This window comes from Rattus rattus, chromosome 13 (genome assembly GCF_011064425.1).
Source record: "Rattus rattus isolate New Zealand chromosome 13, Rrattus_CSIRO_v1, whole genome shotgun sequence".
Classification (NCBI taxonomy): domain Eukaryota; kingdom Metazoa; phylum Chordata; class Mammalia; order Rodentia; family Muridae; genus Rattus; species Rattus rattus.
In genome coordinates, this window is record NC_046166.1 from 61,637,200 (window position 1) to 61,656,107 (window position 18,908).

Here is an 18,908-nt window from a genome sequence, read left to right on the forward strand (position 1 = left end):
AATATATGCCTACGCCTTTAACCGACCAATACAGGGTTGCAGAGTTAGAGGGTGACAATATGATCCTGCAGAGAATGCTTTGAAGGTCTGTGTTTGACCAATGAGTATTTTAGGGGATGTCCCGCATGCAGCTGTGAAAACAATAAACCAGGTTAGCAACATTGTTGTTGTTGTGGTTGTTGTTGTTGTTGTTCTCAGTTGTTGGGACAGTTTGCCCAAGTATCCTGGAAGACGTGTGGCTGCCATCAGTAACCTGAACATTTTCATGTATCTTTTCCTCGGCGATGTGGAAATTATTTTTAAAAGACATGATAAATGATACAAAGAAAATCCTTACCTGCTCTCCCTAACCTGAAGAGTAAACCTGTAGGCAGCCGCCTTCCTCTTTACAGTTAGCGGAACCTATGCATCTCCTTCTCCAGCCCTTTCTGTGCTGGTTTCCTTAGCGACAACCCTGCAGGTTCAGCTGCGGGAGCTTCCGTTACTGGCCACAACGCCTGCCCCACCTGCCTGGCCTGATGCTCCTCAGCTAAGCTCCAGGACCACCAAGGGAGCCATGTTCCTCCTTCTTTTGCTGGTTGTGCATCTTAATGGGCTGCAGGCAGGCCAGCGTGAGTACAGAGATCTGAGCTGCTCGGGCTTCCGGCTTCCGGCTTCTGGCTTCCGAGGGACAGACGCGAAGTCTGCAACCCCAGGCTCACTGCACTAGTTTTGCTTTCTTTTTGCTCCTCTTTGGCTGCAAAACATTCGCTGGAAAGGGACGGGTTTCTTAACTATAACATAGATAACAATGAATCGTATCCCGGCTACCAATTCTGTTACTATGTAAATGGTAGTCTTGACTCAATTCATCACCACCAAAGAAACTGGCTTTTTTGGTTTGTTTGTTTTGTTTAAATTCCTGGTTTGGCAAGTGCTGCCCTCTACAGGCTTTCTTGACTAACTTCTTCTAAAAATTTTTAATTAATTTTTTTTCATATTCTTCCCCCTCCCTCAGATCCTCAATACCTCCCTAGCCATTCACCTTCATATTCTTTCTCTTGTCTCAAATAAAATCAAAACAAAACAAAAAACCCTAATAAGATAAAAAGTACCAAGGTAAAACAAGTAAAACAAACAAAGCACACAAAAAACATGATGGTTCTTTACTGGACAACTTCTGGACATGGGGACTCCCCAGAGTGTCCCAGAGTGATATACCTAGTGTTGGCCCATTGGAGAAAACTGACTTCGCTTGTCTTAGTAGCCACCATTCTTTCAGCATGCCACTCTCTTAATGAGTCTATGTTTTTAAGCTTTTAAAAATGCTTAAGCTTGGTATTTGAGTAGTTTAGCTGTGTAGCTGAGAGGAGAGGAGAGGAGAGAGGAGAGGGAGGGAGAGGAGGATGAATTAGGAACAATTTAATAGACAGTGGAAAGGGTAAAGTAAAAAATTATAACCCACTCAAAACAACTACTAATATAGAGAAAAAGATGCACAATTAGACTAAAAAAATAGATATCAAAATAGTATCTCTTACTTTTACTTTTAGATCCTCAGAAAACCATCCTGCAAACAACTGTTCCTGAAAAGATCTCATCACCAGATGTGGAAACAGATCCAGAAAACCATGTAATGACACCATCATCTTTATATGCTAACTCCTGTGAGGTTGTGTACATCATGGCCCAAGCTGCTTAGATAGAGGCAGTGGGTAGAACCCAGAAAAGTGCCGCTGCAGCAGAGCATTATGGGATAGAAACTTCAGGGATTGGCACCTCACAGGTGCCAAAAAGGCAGCAAGAAACAGGTGTGCCCTCCCCAGGCTACCAATAGGATGAGGCTGGAATAATGGAACTGGTTCTGAGGATGAGGTGAAGCTCACTGTTACAGGAATGTGACTGGGAGTATCTGGCTAAGCCAGAAGATACCAGTTTATTAATACCAGGCAAGCTCCTGCCTGCCACAGGTACTAAGCCTAGCTCTAAGTTTAGAGTCTTGAAGACTAAGAAATCCACATGGATCAGGAAGCCAAAAGACCCATATACATATACATACACATACATATACACACATATGTGTATATGTGTATATATTATATACTATATACTATATACCAAATCTGATATACTGTATTGCATATTGCACATTACATATTATATATTATATATTACATATATATGTATTACTTTTGTCATTCCTTTATGAGTGGAGCAAACACACAAACTAGCATGTGACTGACATTTAAAAATATTCTTGTTACAGATGGCTTATCTTATTACAATAAATGAAAACCCCCATTTCATCCATCTTAAAAAACAGTAAGTAATTATTTTATCATTCCAAATGTCAAGGTTTTGACTCTTGCCAGAGTTATGGTTATAATCAATTCAGTTCAAATGTATTAATGACTACTGAATGTTGGCCACTAGACAAGGTCCTAGACATAAAAAGAGAATAAAATAAGGTATGAAAAGCATTTATAGAACAGGAAGACATATTCCAATGTACCAGTTCTAAGAAGCAGAGTTTTACTAAGATTTGGTGAGCCATGCCTAAGTCGTGTTCATTGTAAGTCAGGAATTCTTGTTTGGAATAGGGATAGGTTACAGCTCGATAAAGCACAGAGATCAAAGATTTTGGAAAAGAAAATAGAAGATAAATCCCAGAAGATGTGTAAGGGCAATGGAAAAGAACTTGGTGCACACATGATGCCCCCATGGGTTAGGTGGTCAGTGTGGGGGTGGTGAGGCTGGACCATAACTTCTAGCACAAGGGAGACAGACTCCACAGGCCTCCAGACAGAATCAGTAGTAGAACAGGTGGGAAGCAGTGAGGGGCCTCAGATCCTTTAGTGTTGCTCAAGAGGATATTGTGTATCTAAGTGGTGGTTAGGAGCCAAGAAGCTATTTAAAGGAGGATTGAATACTTATGTCCAAGTGGCTATTTTCCACTGGAGAGGTGTATACAAGACTTTGAATCTCTGAGGATGTTCAACAGGTCCACAGACTTAATAGTAAACAATAGCCGAGCTATTGACTGGAGACATAGACAGAAAGTGTTTATGAACCTTGGAAAAGGTCAATACTTTGTTTGGTGTTTGGCGGGGAAGTGTGTAGCTAACGTAGAAGATGAAGCTGGAGGAGCAGAGAGGCAGGACAAGAGGCAGAAGAGAAAGTGTAATAAGTCAGAGATGGGGATGAGCGGCCATTGTTTCAGGTAGGGTGTGGATAATCGCTACACTTCTGATCAGCAATGTGCCCTTTGGGTTTGAAAAGCTGATGCTCTCAGACGCTTCTCACAGAACCTTAAGGGTGGTTAAGAACCAAGAAAGTGGAAGGTATATGTGTGTACAGATGACACTTCTGATAAACAAATAATCTGTGGGCAATTAAGATTGGACAGAGCGGTGTTGGCGTACAACATCAAACGAGAACGCCATCCATCCACAGTCGCTTAAACACAGCAATTCTAATAGCACGGGGTAGTCATGGTACAGAAGTCGCAGGAGAGAAATCATAGGAGAGAAATGGTTCAGAGCTCAGTCATGCACAGGATGGAATGTGGGGCTCAGGCATAAGGGCTTTATCTGATGTAATAAAAACACACACACACACATCAAGGAGAGAAGTAAAGCAGATTCAGAGAGTGTGAGAGTGACTGATAGGGAAGCCATGTGCCAGGACTGGTAGGCAGAGTGGTGAGCTTTGAAATATTTACTGGGCTGGGGGATTACAAAAAGAAATTTCTGACCATTGCTATTAAGAACTTGGAGAATGTCTGGATGGCACTGCCTGTAGACCCAGCATTCAGTTGTGTCAAGAAGGAAGAGGTGGAGGGGGGAAGGGGGAAGAGGAGGAAGATGATGAAAAGAAGGGGGAACGGGAGAAGGAGGAGGAGAAGGAGAGAGAGGGAGGAGGAGGGAGAACTGGAAGAGGAAGAGAAGGAGGGAGAGGAAGGAAGAGTGGGAAGGGGAGGAGGAGGGGGAGGGGATAGAAATAGGGAGGAAAGGAAGAGGAGCAACAATGACCGGGATTTACCGACTGAACCTAGATCTGTAGTGAGACCAAGAGAATTGTTTGAAATCGGCGTTAATCCCCCATTCTAATTCAGAGACTCAGACACAGCATCCAAGGGTAATGAATGGCAAAGACAAAGATTTGAAAGTCCCTGGACACAGGAGCCTGTATTAGTTTTCAGATGAGTTAGTTGCCATCTTGAGTGGCCCACTAATGTCCGTTGTACTCTTCAGTCTATTCAAAGGCTAATATCAGTGACGGGGAAGATACTTAGACAATAGACTAGCAAGCCGAGAGCTATGTTTGGTTTGCGTATGTTGACTTGTATACGAATGCTTGTCTTTTACATTTACTCCATTGGAAGATGGTTTGGGGATTTTTTTGTATAGATCGTTTATAACTTCAACCGCAGTGAGTTATACATATGACAGACAAGATGTTCGGCATTCTCAGTCTTTGTCATCTCTGGTAAGCCATAAGGTTTTCTCCCATACAGATTTGTTATTTGGGCTTTCTTTTTTTAAAAAAAGAACAATCTCTGATTACTTTAGTATTGTTTGATATGTTGAAATTGACACTGATACAATTTGGAATCTGCTTAATACAAAATTATTGGGTAATTGTCTATCATACAAAGGTACGGAGGCAGGGAAATAATAAATATGCATGACATGTTGTAGGTGTGTGTGACTTAACCGTCAGCTTCCATTTGTACTTTTATTTTTTTTTCCAGAAAAATTGCAATTACAACGGATACGTTGCAGGTTTTCCAAATTCTATCGTGACGCTCACCGTTTGCTCAGGACTCAGGTTGTACATTATGCAAAGATTCTACCCCAGATAGGTCTCTATTGCTGTGAGATAGACCGTGACAAAAAGCAACTTGGGAGGGAAGGGTATGTTTCATGTCGTACTTCTTGGTTAATAGTCACTGAGAGACGTCAGGACAGGTGGTCAGAAGCAGGCACCGAAGCCACGGTCTGAGAGGAATGTTGCTTACTCATTTTCCCATGATTTGATTGGTTTGCTCTCTTACTCCACTCTGGGTCACCTGTCCAGGGGTGGCACTACTCACGGTGGCCTGGGCCCTTCACATCAATCATTCATTAATCAAGCAAATTCAAGCTTGCCTCTAGGCAATCTGATGGAAACACTTTCTCAGTTGAAGTTTCTCTTCCCCAAAGACTCTAGCCTGGGTTGAACTGACAATAAAATGACTGGGGCCTATGAGTTATCCTATAAGTTGCTGCCTTATAAGTTAGTCCTCTGCGTGCCCTTTCTCATTCTGTATTCACCTTTATGCTTTAACCCTGTGAGAAATGAACCCAAATTGCACATTGAGTCTATTCCTGGGGAGGGACCATGTAAGGGACCTAGTGGTTGAGTGTGGGGAGTAGTCCCAAACTTCCCTAGTTCCCACCCAATGATGTTTCTGACTCCCTAGAATAAACAGGAATGCTTGAGGCTAATGGAGACGTCTGCTTATTGGCCACTTTTAGGCATGCGTTCATCCACGCTAATAATCTATGACCAAGGTAATCGAAAAAAGTCAGGTGTAGCGTACATAAGCCTTAGCCAGGGTCTCTCTTGCTGTGATGTAACACCACGACTAAAACAACCTGGGGAGGAGAGGGCTTATTCCATCTGCTGGTTTATAAGCCTGTCATCACACAGGGAAGTCAGGTCAAGAACTCAGAGGCAGAGAGCAGGTGGGAGGATTGCTCCTTAGGGGATGCTCAGTTCAGTCTATGATCCAGGACCATGGACAGGGATGGCACTTCTCCCAGTGGGCTGGACCCTCCCACACTGATCCTCAATCAAAAAACAAACAAATAAACAAACAAAAAACAAAACACCTCGCAGGCTTGCCTACAAGTCAGTCTGATGGAACGATTGTCCCTGTTAAGATCCCCCATTTTAAAAGCTATGTCTAAGTCTGTGTCAAGTTAACAGAGACCAGCCAAAACAGGGCCGAAGACTAAGGAAAAGAGAACCTACAAATTCCACACACTGGTACAGAAAGCCAATACTACTAATGCAGCAGAGAATTGTAATTGTTTAGGGGCATGTATGTCTCCACCTGACCTCTTTAATGTCTATAATAGACAGGCATGTGCATCCCATAGCATAGTCATCTCGTTCTGGGATAACCTTGACAAAAAAACAAAACAAAACAAAACAAAAAACAAAAACAAAAACAAAACAAAACAAAACAAAAAAAAACAAGCCAACAAAGATGGTTTCAGACTGAAGAAAACCCTGGCCAAATTTTGCCATTAGAATATTCTAGATTTGGCTGAATCATCTTCCTTTACTTGTTCTAACACCCAGGGGAATGATACAATTTGAAAATGTCTCCTATGGAATCGAACCTGTGGAAACCCTGTCAGGATTTATACACGTGATCTATGAGAACACAAATCAGCAAGCTAAGATTCCTGACTTAAGAGAGAATCAGACGTACAGTTGGTCTGATGAATTAGATTATCGATTCCGAAGCAACATGAAGGTCAGTGTTCGCTCTTTCTACTCATTTAGTGTAATTTTGTGAAATGAAAAAATGCTTTTTGAAATCCACCTTACCATGGTTTTACTTTTTAAGCCCCCTTTCCCCCCTCCTCGGTGTAGCCTTGGCTGTCCCAGAACTCACTTTGCAGACCAGGCTGGCCTTGAACTCATAGAGACCTTGCCTGCCTCTGCCTCCTGAGTGCTGGGATTAAAGGAGTGTGCTGCCAGGTCTGGCCCAGCATGGTTTTTCTTGGTAAAGGAAGGTCCTGTATCTTTTAGCAGCTTGTGGATTTACAGTTGAAATGGGACACAAATTCAGTAAATGCTTAAATAATGAATCCCAGAGGCAAGAAGATTTAGACCCAGAATGAAAAGGAAGGAGGGATATCTTTAGATAATTAACAGAGGATAGTCCTCCAGACATCCAGGTCATTTCGATGAAAGCGTTAACATTTTTCTGCCCATTCAATAACAGATAACTTCAATGGCTTACATAAGGTCAACTAGAGTAATGAAACTTTCCCTTAGCAAAGACCCTCACACTGGCAAGGTAGCACATCTGGCTCTGGTGAATACCATCAACCGCAAACTCCAGGATTCCTCTCAAATGCGTGGTTCACTAAACGCAACTTCCTCACACCCATTAGCAAAACTTTCCTCCTAGGTGGAGACTTTGAGATTATCAGAAGAAAAACAAGGCTTTTGTTATAAACCTAGGATTTTATTTCAAGAGTGATAAAGATTCCTGACTTATCATCCAGCTTGAGACATCTGACTGAAAGTTGTTGCTAACTACAGTACTTCTGTACTGGGAAATCTCTGAATGCTCCCTAAATTTTGTACCTGGAAATAAGCTTCCTACAACCAATAGCATGTATCTTCCACCTTATTTATAAATACAATTTTAATAGAAGGAAACATTTAGAAACGTTTCTCAGGACTCCGCATCATGTGTTTTTCAGAAATCCGGATTTGCCGTGTTACGGCCACGGTACATTAAGACGGATATCGTCGTGGATAAAAAGCTGGTATGTCCTGTTCTTCTTATGCTCTGTTCATTTCCTAGATGGGTACAGCGTGTTGTGACTTTTGTCACCCTGTGTCATCCTCTCTCCACTTCCGTTGACTCCCTTCTACTTCTTGTACCAATGGCCGGGCCTTAACTGACAGGTCAGTAATGAAGCCTTCAGAATCCACAGCTGGGCAAGGACACTGAAGACCTTTCTCTCATAGTTCCTTCTGACACCATGGAGACAAGCTAGCAGAGCATGAGCTTCCGGTTCCGTTCCAGCTTGACCCCTCTTGTGTCTTGTATTCAGAGTATGTGTTCTTGATCTCACCAGTAGAGTTTTAGTTCCCTTTTCTTACGGGCAGTCATGGAAAATGGCAACCATCGGTATTGTTTTGGGAACCTCTGGCATCAGAAGTATCCAATACATAGCACTGGCATTTTCCTTTAAAACCACATTGCTACTGGGAGCAGTGTTATCCATACCAGCAGGTTACCTCTGTTCGCTCCCTTCTAACATGGGGATGTTCAGTTAGTTTATAAAACAGTATGCTCTTAGTTGGGTGGCCTCTCTCCTCGCCTATCAATCCTCTATCCATTTAAATCATTCTGTTCCTAGTATTTCTCCCTTCTGTTGTCAATACCATATGTGTCTGGCTCTCACCACCCCCCCCACCCTCGCTCCACCCCTACCCCCCCTCCAGGGCTTCTTTTGTTGATTCCCGCCCCACCCCCTCCACAGCTCCTCTCTCGTTTCCTGTCTTCTATCAACACGAATCCTAGCAACCGTTGAATATTGGTGACACTTATTTCCTACAGCTTTACTGCTACTAGCCCTGGTGGTGTTTTGCCCGGCTTCTTCAGCTACCATGAATGTGGGCTGTTGTGCTCAGCCATTGACACCGGTCGCTCTGTGGAGACAGGCATGGCTGGAGCCACCATGGTGCCATCATGCTCCTGGTCTACAACGTGTTGAATGATGATAAAACTCACATCACTTGACATTTTAAACTAATCGTTTACTTATCATTATTGGTCTTTCTGGATTTCAGTCAGAATGTGGCCTTCTTGCTTCCTCAGAGTTCAGTACATTTGTATGTTTAAAGACACGTGCTTATCTATCTAGAGACATTCATACTTCTAAAACATTTTCTTTTTCAGTTTGATTACATGGGCTCCGACACTAGGGTCGTGCTACAGAAAGTCATTCAGATCATCGGTTTCATTAACACTGTGAGTTTTTCAAAAGCAAGTTTTTTAGATTTGTGAATATATGTACATTAATGTGTGTCATGCTTTGCTAAGTTCTTGAAGCCTCTATGTGACACAAAATAACCACGCTAAATATGTTTTTAGGTGTTTTAAGTGATACTCGACATTATATACAAGCTCTCCTTTATCTTTTTAGATGTTCTCCAAGTTGAAACTGACGGTTTTAATAAATTCCGTTGAAATCTGGTCGAAGGAAAACAGAATTGATTTCCCAGAGGCACCTGAAAACTTACTGGTCCAGTTTTTACATTGGAAACATAAGTATAGACCGCTGCACATTTCATACTTACTGGCGTAAGCACCATAATTCTGTACCTATAGCATGGAAGGGATAAGTCAAATGACACACTATATTAATATCGGAAGGTACGCGTTTGCTTTTGCACGTATTGTTTTCGAATCTCTCAGATATCATGGATAAGAAACATAGAAGCTATGACGTCTCCCTCCCTTAGACATGATGCAGGGTAAAATGCGTACACTTTTATTAGAGAACATGGAAGGCCAAGGGCGTGCTATGCAGTCAAGCACCGGAGCCGTTGCGGCTTCATCCTGGACACGGTGCCTCCATTTCCCCATCATAACCAGATAAAATCCAAGGGTTTCTGTCGTAAGAAACCAGAAGCTAGAAATCTATGAAAACGAACCAAACCGCCTTGGCTTATGAGTGTCTGTTACCTGTCATCAAATATCTATAGTCCCATTTCCTATCTAATTAATCGCCTGGTTAATATTTCATTTTCTAATACAGATGTCCTTACTCCCAGTGATAAACGGACAGCAGGGCCTAAAAATCAAAGTTGTAGAGATTCCTAGCTAGACACTCAAAATTTTACACACCCACACCCACACACCAGAATCCGTGGAACCAGACTGACCAATCACCGTTGCTGGGGCAATGGCACTTTCGGTAGATGATTCGGTCTTATCCTCACGTATCCCTAGGTAGTTATCAGCCTCACACTAGAGGCAATAAAATACTCGTCATAGCAAAGCCTCAGGAAGTACATTTAAGTAGGGCAACCCTGCAGCGGCACAGAGCTTAGGCTACAGTAAGTGTTTGGTGATATTTGATCCTATGAAAAATGCTGACACTACTAACACTGCTTTTCAATCTACTCGTGATCATTCTGTAGATTTGTGGAGCATCCTGCTTCCACGGGAGCCCTCTATCCGGGGAATCTGTGTAAACCGATCTATGGTGCTGCCATTGCCCTGGTAAGCTATTGCTATCCCGTCCCCCCCCCCTCCCTTTCTTCATGTTTTGAAAAATTCCTAAATATTTTAAAGGAGGAGAAAATCTTTTATTTATCTGCTCGTTTAAGTATCAGCTTACTCACTTATTAATTTGTACTTGTGTGTTTGTTCTTCTCTCATATAATACAACCTGACCACAGTTTCCCCCCTCCGCTACCCCCAGATCCACTCCCCAGCCTCCCACCTCTCCAAGCCCACAACTCCCATCCCTTCTCCCTACCTGAGAAAAAAGCAGGTCCCCCAGGGACATCAAGTGAATGTAGCGTAACAAGTTACAGTAAGACTAGGCGGAGACCTTCATATAAAGGCCTGGGTGAGGGAACCTAATATGAAGAAAGGGGGCTCCCAAGAGCAGGGTTCCCCACCAAAACAGCAAGCCAACAGCCTCAGCATGTATACAGAGGACCTAGCACACACGCAGGCAGGCTCCATGATTGCTGCTCGTGAACCCTCATGAGCCCCGCTAAGTTGGTTTTGTGGGCCTTGTTCTCCTGGTGTCTTCCAATCCTCTGACTCCTACAATTCCTCCTCTCTCTCTTCTGCAGAGTTCCCCCAGCTCTGAGGGGAGGATTCAGAGGAGAACTTCTATAGGAGGGGAGAGATCTTTTGCTGAATTCACTTACCTTTTTATAACCTTTATGATTCAGTTCATTACACCACTGCTTTAAAAACTCTTTGCCTTGGCTCATTTGACTTTTTTGTTTGTTTGTTTGCTGGCTTTGAATTTTGTTTTTTGAGACAGGGTTTCTCTGTACAGTCTGGTTGCTTTGGAAATCGATCTGTACACCAGGCTAGCCTTGAAGTCAGAGATCTGTCTGCCTCGGCACCTCCAGAGTGCCGGCCTAAAGGCCAGCGCCACTGCCTCCTGGCTCTTGACTTGCACAATTTTTAAATGCTTATTGGTTATATTTGTTTGTATTCAACTTGTAGATCCATTCTAGAAGTATGAATTATGGAAGCTCCTCCTTTATTTTTGAAATAGTTGTTATTTTTCATTGAGTGTTCTCTTGAAAAAGAAAAAAAAAATCAGTGAAGCTGTTTAAAGAAATTTCCCTTGTTGGGAAGTTTTAAAGAAATCAATTCATTTTTCTGTTATGAATGATTTGATTCACTGTGTTGTGTAGGCGATGGCACATTCTTCTTTAAAGGTGTTGTCAATTTCATATGTACTCATAATATGTGCTCACAATATTCTTTTCCCCAGTGTGGGGAGCTCTCCAGACGTCTTCCTCCACCTTGGCCTTACCTTTGGGTTTCGTTTTCTCTAGTTCTTTTCCTTTTTAAAATGACTAAAATACAACTGACTTATTCTACTAATATCTGACTTTTTTATGACTTTGATCTACTTTCATATTTTAAACTCCTAGTTTCTAAAGCAGAAACCTTGATGGTGCATTTATCTAAAAGCATTTAAAGCTATGAACATCTTATGTCGACTTAGGTATATATATATATATATATATATATATATGTTCTGATGCTTCATAATTTAAGTCCACCATATTTTTTAAATTCCCCAAACACAGCTTCCATTTGAACAACCCTTGGCTGTCTGAACATGCCTTCACTCTGCTTCTTGATTGGAGGCCCATTTTCTGGAACATTCTGTATTGTAAGCACCAGGGCTTGTTCGCTAGAGTTTATTTTGGATCCTAACTTCCTGGCAGTGACTTTTTAAAATAAAAAAAAAAAATCTTACTTCTCATGAGGTTTCCTGTGTATCTTCCTTGGGTAAAATTTTGGGGGGAGAATAATTTCTTAGCAGAAGGATGGGATCTGCTTTCCTTCTTTGTGTCTGAGCATCTCCATGAGGGAATCTAGTCTCTCTTCCTCAGGCGTAGAAGAACGTGGCACCCACCTTTTGCTTTTCTCTCTTATCTGTCTTTTTTCCCCTAACACCTATCACAGACTGGGCTCCATTCCTTTCCTTTCTGTGGTTTGCAATAATGTCTTCGTTTTGATTGGCAGATGTCTTCTGATGTTGATGGGGCGACTGCAGGATTTTTGAGAGCTTTGGGATGTCTACTCTTTTGGACCCATGTTATGTATTTTTTTTTTATTTTTCAATATTTTTGTCTGTCAGTACTTTTGGCCACTGTACTAGGTATGACCTGACATTTGGCTTTATTTCCCTAGTGAATGGTTGTGCCAAGGGCTTCACACAACTGGTTATTCATGTGCTGTGAAAGTGTCAGTTTGGCTCTCAGCACATGTCTGCATTTTTGTCCTGTGTTAAATCAATTTTCCCATTGAGTTATGAGAGCTCCTTACACACTAGACATCAACAGTTCAGCAGATAGATACTTTTCAAACATCTTTCCAATCGTCTGCCTTTTGACTAGTTGATTGATTCATTTGCTGGAGAGAGAGAGAGAGAGAGAGAGAGAGAGAGAGAGAGAGAGAGAGAGAGAGAGAGAGAATATCTTTTGCTTAGTTCCCTGAGCTTCAAAGGCCAAAGTCAAAAACCTTCACACTGGTGAGTCCAAGGTGTTATCTGTTAGGTCTGTGATCCATTTATTTTACATTAGCTTTTGTGAATGATGAACAGCCCCAGGATTGACAACACCCTTCATTGAAGACTCTTCCCTTTTCTCACTGGGATATCTTGCCATTCTTGAAAAAAAAATAGGGTTGGGGATTTAGCTCAGTGGCAGAGCGCTTGCCTAGGAACCGCAAGGCCCTGGGTTCGGTCCCCAGCTCTGGAAAAAAAAAATCAGCAACTTATGCTTGTGCACACATGGTTTCACGTGGGGGCCTTTTACTAAGTTCTGTTGGTCTCTATTTTTTGTTTTCAATAAATACCGCACAGCCTTGAATTATAGTTTGGATTAAATAAAGAGGTGATGACAGAAGCCACCTTACTCTCCCAGAAGCTGTGGCTGGTGGGTTGGATGGGGGCGGATAGTGTACAGAGTTTAGAATTCTTCTTACTTATACGTAGACTGTAACTGGGAGTTAAAAACTGTATGACTTCAGATAAAGTAGATATTTTAACCATCTGTGGTCTTCTAAGAGCTGACACGGTAGTGATTATTCGTGTCGTCTTTAGCTCTTTCTATCTGCGTTTTGGGGAGCACGGAGCCTCTGTCTGCGAGGTTCGCCCTGGTTCTGTATCATGAGCAATGTCATGAGTAGTGTTCTTGTTTTCCCTGCTGTGTCCTTATTGCAAATACTACCAAATCATACGTGTTAGTTTTGGTTGCTTCAAGATTACTGCATTTGTGTACCCTTTAGCAAAATGTGTAGGTCCTCTGAGTGTGTGATGGCACCTTTTGCAGATGACAGACAGTGACTTTCTTTTCCTGTCCCCTTGCATGGCTGCTCTGTTTCCATTTGGACTGATTGCTCTTGCTTGACTCACAGTGCTGTGCACCGAAGGGGGGCAGCAAGAGCGGGAATCCCTTCCTTGTATCAAATCCCGAAGAGCAAGCTCTGTTTATGATATTGACGATATGGGATATTTTGTTGATTAATATTTAACTCTATAACTCTTTGTTCTGTCCTCGCTGATACAAGCTAGACACCACAGCTACATAAGGATACATAAGAACTCAGGATTAAGTCTAAAACACTTCAAGACAGTACTTTAAACAAAGTCGCAATGCTCACTTGAAAAATGTTTGATAGCAGTCAAATTAGCAAAGAACACCCTTTGAAGCTGTTGTTGCTTTCAAAATCCAAGTTCAGGGTTCTGTTATGCTGCAGAAGACACGTTTCCAACTTCATACACAGAGGCCACTCCAAATGTCTCCCTCCCTCTGGAGCTCCATGGCTGCCACCATTTCCTTCAAACAATTTGATCCTATCTCCTGGATTGGATGGATCTGAGGAGGTCGAGGCTAGCCTCCTCTCAACAGAGTGGCACCATGGGGGGCATCATAGGAAATCTGGGTTATTGGGACCCATTGAGGAGTATAGATCTGATTATTAAATACAAGATTAAAGGCCTTGGCTTAAAGTCAAACAAAGAAGTCTCAGAAATGAGGTGCTCTTCATGGGTTAGCTTTGCCAAGGCGGCCTGGGCTGTCACTTAATTCATCATATTCCGAAGTGAAACTATACCGAGTCACCTATGTTTAAAAAAAAAACAAAACACCCATCATCGAAACATTTATATAACTATTACAGTTATATCCCATGTGAGCATCCATCCATCTTGAACGTGTTGATAAATTATTTTTTCACGGCAGCAAATGCTTTTGCTAACTCTATCCCTCCTTTGCTCATGTTTAGTACCCTAAAGGTTTGTCACTAGAGTCCTACAGCGTCATCGTCCTACAACTACTGAGCATCGGTATAGGCTTAACCTATGACAACGCTGACAGCTGCCACTGTACAGGAGACGTCTGCCTGATGACGCCCAAGGCAATGTAAGATGACGGCCTCCTTTACTAAACACGCACATCCCCCCCTTTGCTTTTGGACAGCTGTTTCTGTTAGCTGAACTCAAGTAACTGACGGTGATACTCTTCTAAAGTTCCGCACCCTTCTGCCTTTCCCCCTCAGCATTTATTTTACCAGTCCTGGTATGTAACGTCAGCACACCGTTATGATGCGCATTATGAAATCTCAATCCACGACTGTATTATACACTTCGATCAGCTCTGAATAACGGGCAAACCTATCTGTAGCTTTTACGTTTTATTTCTTTAGTGCGTTGACATTCAAAGCTGCCCTAATTGCTGTTGTGATAAACGATCTATTAATGTTAACTATAATCACCCCACTGTCCATGAAAAGAAGCCTACTTCCACCCTTGTGAATCTGTGACCGGGAACTCTCTCTTCCTTCTCGTCTGACCTCTCCCTCTTCTCTTCTCCTTGCTTTCCCTGGTGTCTGGCAACTGCCATTCCACTATCTTCATTCAGGGGCTCAGTATTTTAAATCCTACTTTTGAGTGAAGTGATAAGCTGTTTTTAATTCCTAGACCTGAATCCTAACTTAACATAGCGTCTTCTGAGTCTGCCCATGTCATTGTCACTCTTTATGGCTGAGTAGTTGCAAGCACACACATTTTAGCCACTCATTTTGTGATGGACATTTGGGTTGATCCCACATCATGGTATTTGTGAGGACTGGCACAGGAACCATTTGAGCCTGGGTGTCCCTTAGACATCTGATCCATCTCCCTTGTTGACATACATAGCAGGTTTTCTGGATCTCTCTGTAGTCCCCCTGCCCCCATGTCCTCCCACCTTTGAGACAGTACCTCACACTGCATGCACAATAGCTATGTGAGTGTGTATTTCTGTCATGGTAGGCAGGCAGAGCTATAACTGCTTTCTCTCACCACATTCCTGCTTTCCATTTGGTTCTGGGGAGGAGGGAGCCTACCCCAGCCATCTTTTTCTGTAGTTCTAAAGTCATAAATCCCAAGCCACTGTCTTTGGAGGGCAGTTGGATAGAAAACGCCCAGGTTCTTTTGGTCCTGATCCTGGGAGTTGGTTTCTGGTAACTCAGATCTTGGCTTTGCAGACAAGCAAACATATATATATGTATGTATATATATGTATATATATATGTATGTATATATATATATGTATAAGTATATTTGTGTGTGTTATATACATACACACACACACACACACACACACTCTTAGTGAGGAAGAAGCAAGAATGAGAAATACCATCGTCTCGAGAATGTTCAATGGTTTAACTTAATGTTCAAGTTAGTACGTTTATTCTAGTATGCATAACAAAGGTATAAGATAGAATTAAATGGCTTTAAAAATATATGGAAAATTAAGTCTGAAAACTTGAAGATCAATGATTTGACCTTAGGAAGAAAACCATAAATAACAGTTCCAGTGCTTACAGATTCCAAACTTAAAGGAGAACACATGTGCAAATGAACATACTCTACACATACTCAGTCTAACACATACACACACACATACACACACACACACACACACACACACACAGAGAGAGAGAGAGAGAGAGAGAGAGAGAGAGAGAGAGAGAAGAGAGAGACCTTAACATCTCCAATGTGTCTATCTAGGTACTGGAAGTTGGGAACCCTGGATCAGCCCATTTTGTGTACTGAGGGATTAACTCTACTAAGTTCTGTGCAAGCACATCATTTGACAAATTTTCTTTGAATTGTATCATTGGTTCTCATTATTTTTTTCTCATTAGAATTATAAAAGCATGAGAAATCACCATAGTAATCTCATCACTGTGTTTCAAAGTGTGCTTAATGTTTCCCGGAAGGGATGGTGCCCTCAAAGTCTGTCCCCAAACCACTCTGTTAAGGGGGTCAGCACACGAAGCAGCCCCAGCTTTGATCATGTGCGCATCGTTGCCTTCTAGATATTCTGGGGGTATGAAGGACTTCAGTACTTGTAGCTTGGATGACTTCAAATACCTGTCAACACAAGACCTTGAATGTCTCCAGGACTTGCCTATGGAAAGACAGAAGAAGAAGCCTTCCAGGCCAAGGAGAATCTGTGGCAATGGAATATTGGAGATGAACGAGCAGTGTGACTGTGGCACTTTGAAGGTGGGTGGTCCTTCCTCCCCCTACCCCTCTTCAGTTTTTATGTGCAATGTTAAGGAAAACAGAGAGAACATTTATCTCTTAGTAAAGTAGATTTGAAGTAGACTCCCCACCCCCTCTCCTTTCCTACATGAGCTCCGTGAAGCGCTGAACTCTTCACCTCCTAATGTTCCATTTGGGAATTCACACGCTGGTTCTTTGGATGAGAGCTGCCTGTAAGCCCTGCCCTTTTGACTTTGTTTATTGCCCATGTCTGCTGAGAAAGGACTACAAGTTAAAATTCTGTTAACTATCAATACGCTCTGCCCTTCACAACAAACACGACACGGAGGGGGGGGTGGGGAGACGGCTTTTGATGGTCATTAGGATGCGTTCCTGTTTAATCCACAAGAAAATCATTCTGTGAACAAGCATTCTTAATCAAAACATTCGAAAAACCTGGAGAAGACATAAAATATGGAAACAAGATCAAAGTAAGCAACAGATGAGCAAAAAATGATAGAGAGGCCCGAGCAGGCTTGTCACCTGTTAGCGGAAGGGTTAAATAACAAAGACTTCATGGGACAGTTCCTTTGTCAGGCCCAGGAGATGCCAGCAGATATCCCAGTCTTCCTGTTCTCACAGATTTCTGCCATCTCTTTTTCGATGTTTCCTGAGCCTTGGGTGTAGGAGAAAGTCTGCGAACACACCAGCCAGGGCTGGGTCCCCACGTCCACTCCTCTGTGTGTTAACCAGTTGTCTTTAATAGCCCCCACCCACTTCCTCAGGAGTTAGCCTAGTGGCCAACCCTAAACACATTACACATGAGCAACACAACAGACTCGCAATGTGTTGTAGATACATAGACTTGTGATAATAGTAACCGGAGAAGAGATCATGAGATTGACAGCCAGTTCGAGAGAGCATAGAAGGAGCTAGAAGGGGAAAGAGAAAGAGACATGATATAAATACAGAACCCACGTAGGAAATCGCCAGAGATGACAGAGTAGTACCAGAAGCTCTGTAGAGACCAGAGGCTCAGTATGATTGCAGCGCTACCCTAAGAAATTGCATGTCTATGATGTGATCCACAAGGTGAGTGGCGGGAGGGGTGGTGGTGGTTGGTTTCAAATAATCCTGTACCCTACTGTCCACAGATCCAAATGGTTTACTACTATCCTAGCTCTTAATGTTCTGTGCTATCCTCCAATCAGCTTTGTCTCTGAGACCCTACCATCACTGAGCTACACTCATGGGTGTTTGACATTTACCCACATTTGCCTGCTAAGGCGCCCTGCCTCACAGGCTCCCTAGAAACTGCTCTGCCTGGCCTCTCCACGTGCTACTTTGCCTTGTGACCAGTTCCTTAGAATCTAGATGGAAGAGGAGTAGCCATGTTCTCTGGTACCTGAACTGATATGGGGTCCTTTCCATGAGGATAGCAAGATGATGATGATGATGATGATGATGATGATGATGATGATGATGATGGTGGTGGTGGTGGTGGTGGTGGTGGTGGTGGTGGTGGTGGTGGTGGTGGTGGTGGTGGTGATGATGATGACGACGACGATGATTTGAGTAGTTGTCTTGTCCAGTGGGGCAGGTAGCTGCTGTGCCCAGCCTCCCTGTGTGTGAACTAGTCTTCTAAGACCTGAGACGCTTCACCTTCCTGGAAAGCAGAGTCACTAACCCTCCCACAGTCTATAGTTACATTTTGTCATCTCTGAGTATTTCAGCAACACCCAGTTCTGCAGAACCCGACCTCCTATGGTTTGCCACCATCTGAAGGCCTCGTCATCACAACATGCTCCTGCTGCTTTGTGGTCTGCATTACATTATTCCCACGTTCTTTCTCCTGGTGCCATGTGTCTGAAATGTCCCTTCTTTTCCAAGAGGATCAGAATCACCAGACTGTCCTTGCACTTGGGGGCTAGCTAAGTGGAGTTTTGGAGTTTTGTTTAGTTTTAGGAAAGGTGGGAGAGCCATATCACCCATGCTAACCACGAGCTTCAGTCACAGATTGGGTCAAACAGAAGAAAGAACCTTTGAACTGGAGGATAGGTCTTCTGAAATAATCCAGTCAGAGGGTATGGAAAGGAAAAGAAAAATAAAAAAAAGGACAAGGAAAGACTGTAGAGCTCACATGACACCATTAAGTGCAGAAATTTTTATGATGGAACTTCCCAAAACAGTTATAAAACAGTTATAAAAACCATATTTTAAAAAATCCAATAACTTAAAACTTCCCAATTTGGGGGAAGATTCATAAGCCTTAACACTCTCTCAAATATTCTAGCCCAGTGGTCCTCACCCTTCCTAGGGCAGAGACCCTTTAACACAGTTCCTCATGTTACGGTGACCCCCAACATAAAATTATTTCATTGG

At 42.7% G+C, this 18,908-nt stretch overlaps 1 protein-coding gene across 2 annotated transcripts in view; it reads left to right on the forward strand.

Annotated features, from left to right (window-relative positions):
• The first annotated feature begins 502 nt into the window (after positions 1–502).
• The window catches only part of LOC116914663 (disintegrin and metalloproteinase domain-containing protein 5), a 75,780-nt gene continuing 57,374 nt past the window's right edge, over positions 503–18,908 (forward strand). The window contains exons 1-12 of one of the 2 annotated variants that reach the window (XM_032919066.1): positions 503–611; positions 1,533–1,612; positions 2,246–2,301; positions 4,364–4,467; positions 4,733–4,809; positions 6,331–6,508; positions 7,470–7,535; positions 8,678–8,749; positions 8,925–9,082; positions 9,925–10,006; positions 14,279–14,415; positions 16,358–16,547. In XM_032919066.1, coding sequence (XP_032774957.1) covers positions 2,268–2,301; positions 4,364–4,467; positions 4,733–4,809; positions 6,331–6,508; positions 7,470–7,535; positions 8,678–8,749; positions 8,925–9,082; positions 9,925–10,006; positions 14,279–14,415; positions 16,358–16,547 — 1,098 coding nt within the window. In that variant the 5' untranslated portion in view covers positions 503–611; positions 1,533–1,612; positions 2,246–2,267. The remainder of the gene's footprint in view (positions 612–1,532; positions 1,613–2,245; positions 2,302–4,363; positions 4,468–4,732; positions 4,810–6,330; positions 6,509–7,469; positions 7,536–8,677; positions 8,750–8,924; positions 9,083–9,924; positions 10,007–14,278; positions 14,416–16,357; positions 16,548–18,908) is intronic. The other variant, XM_032919065.1, reaches the window with a different exon arrangement.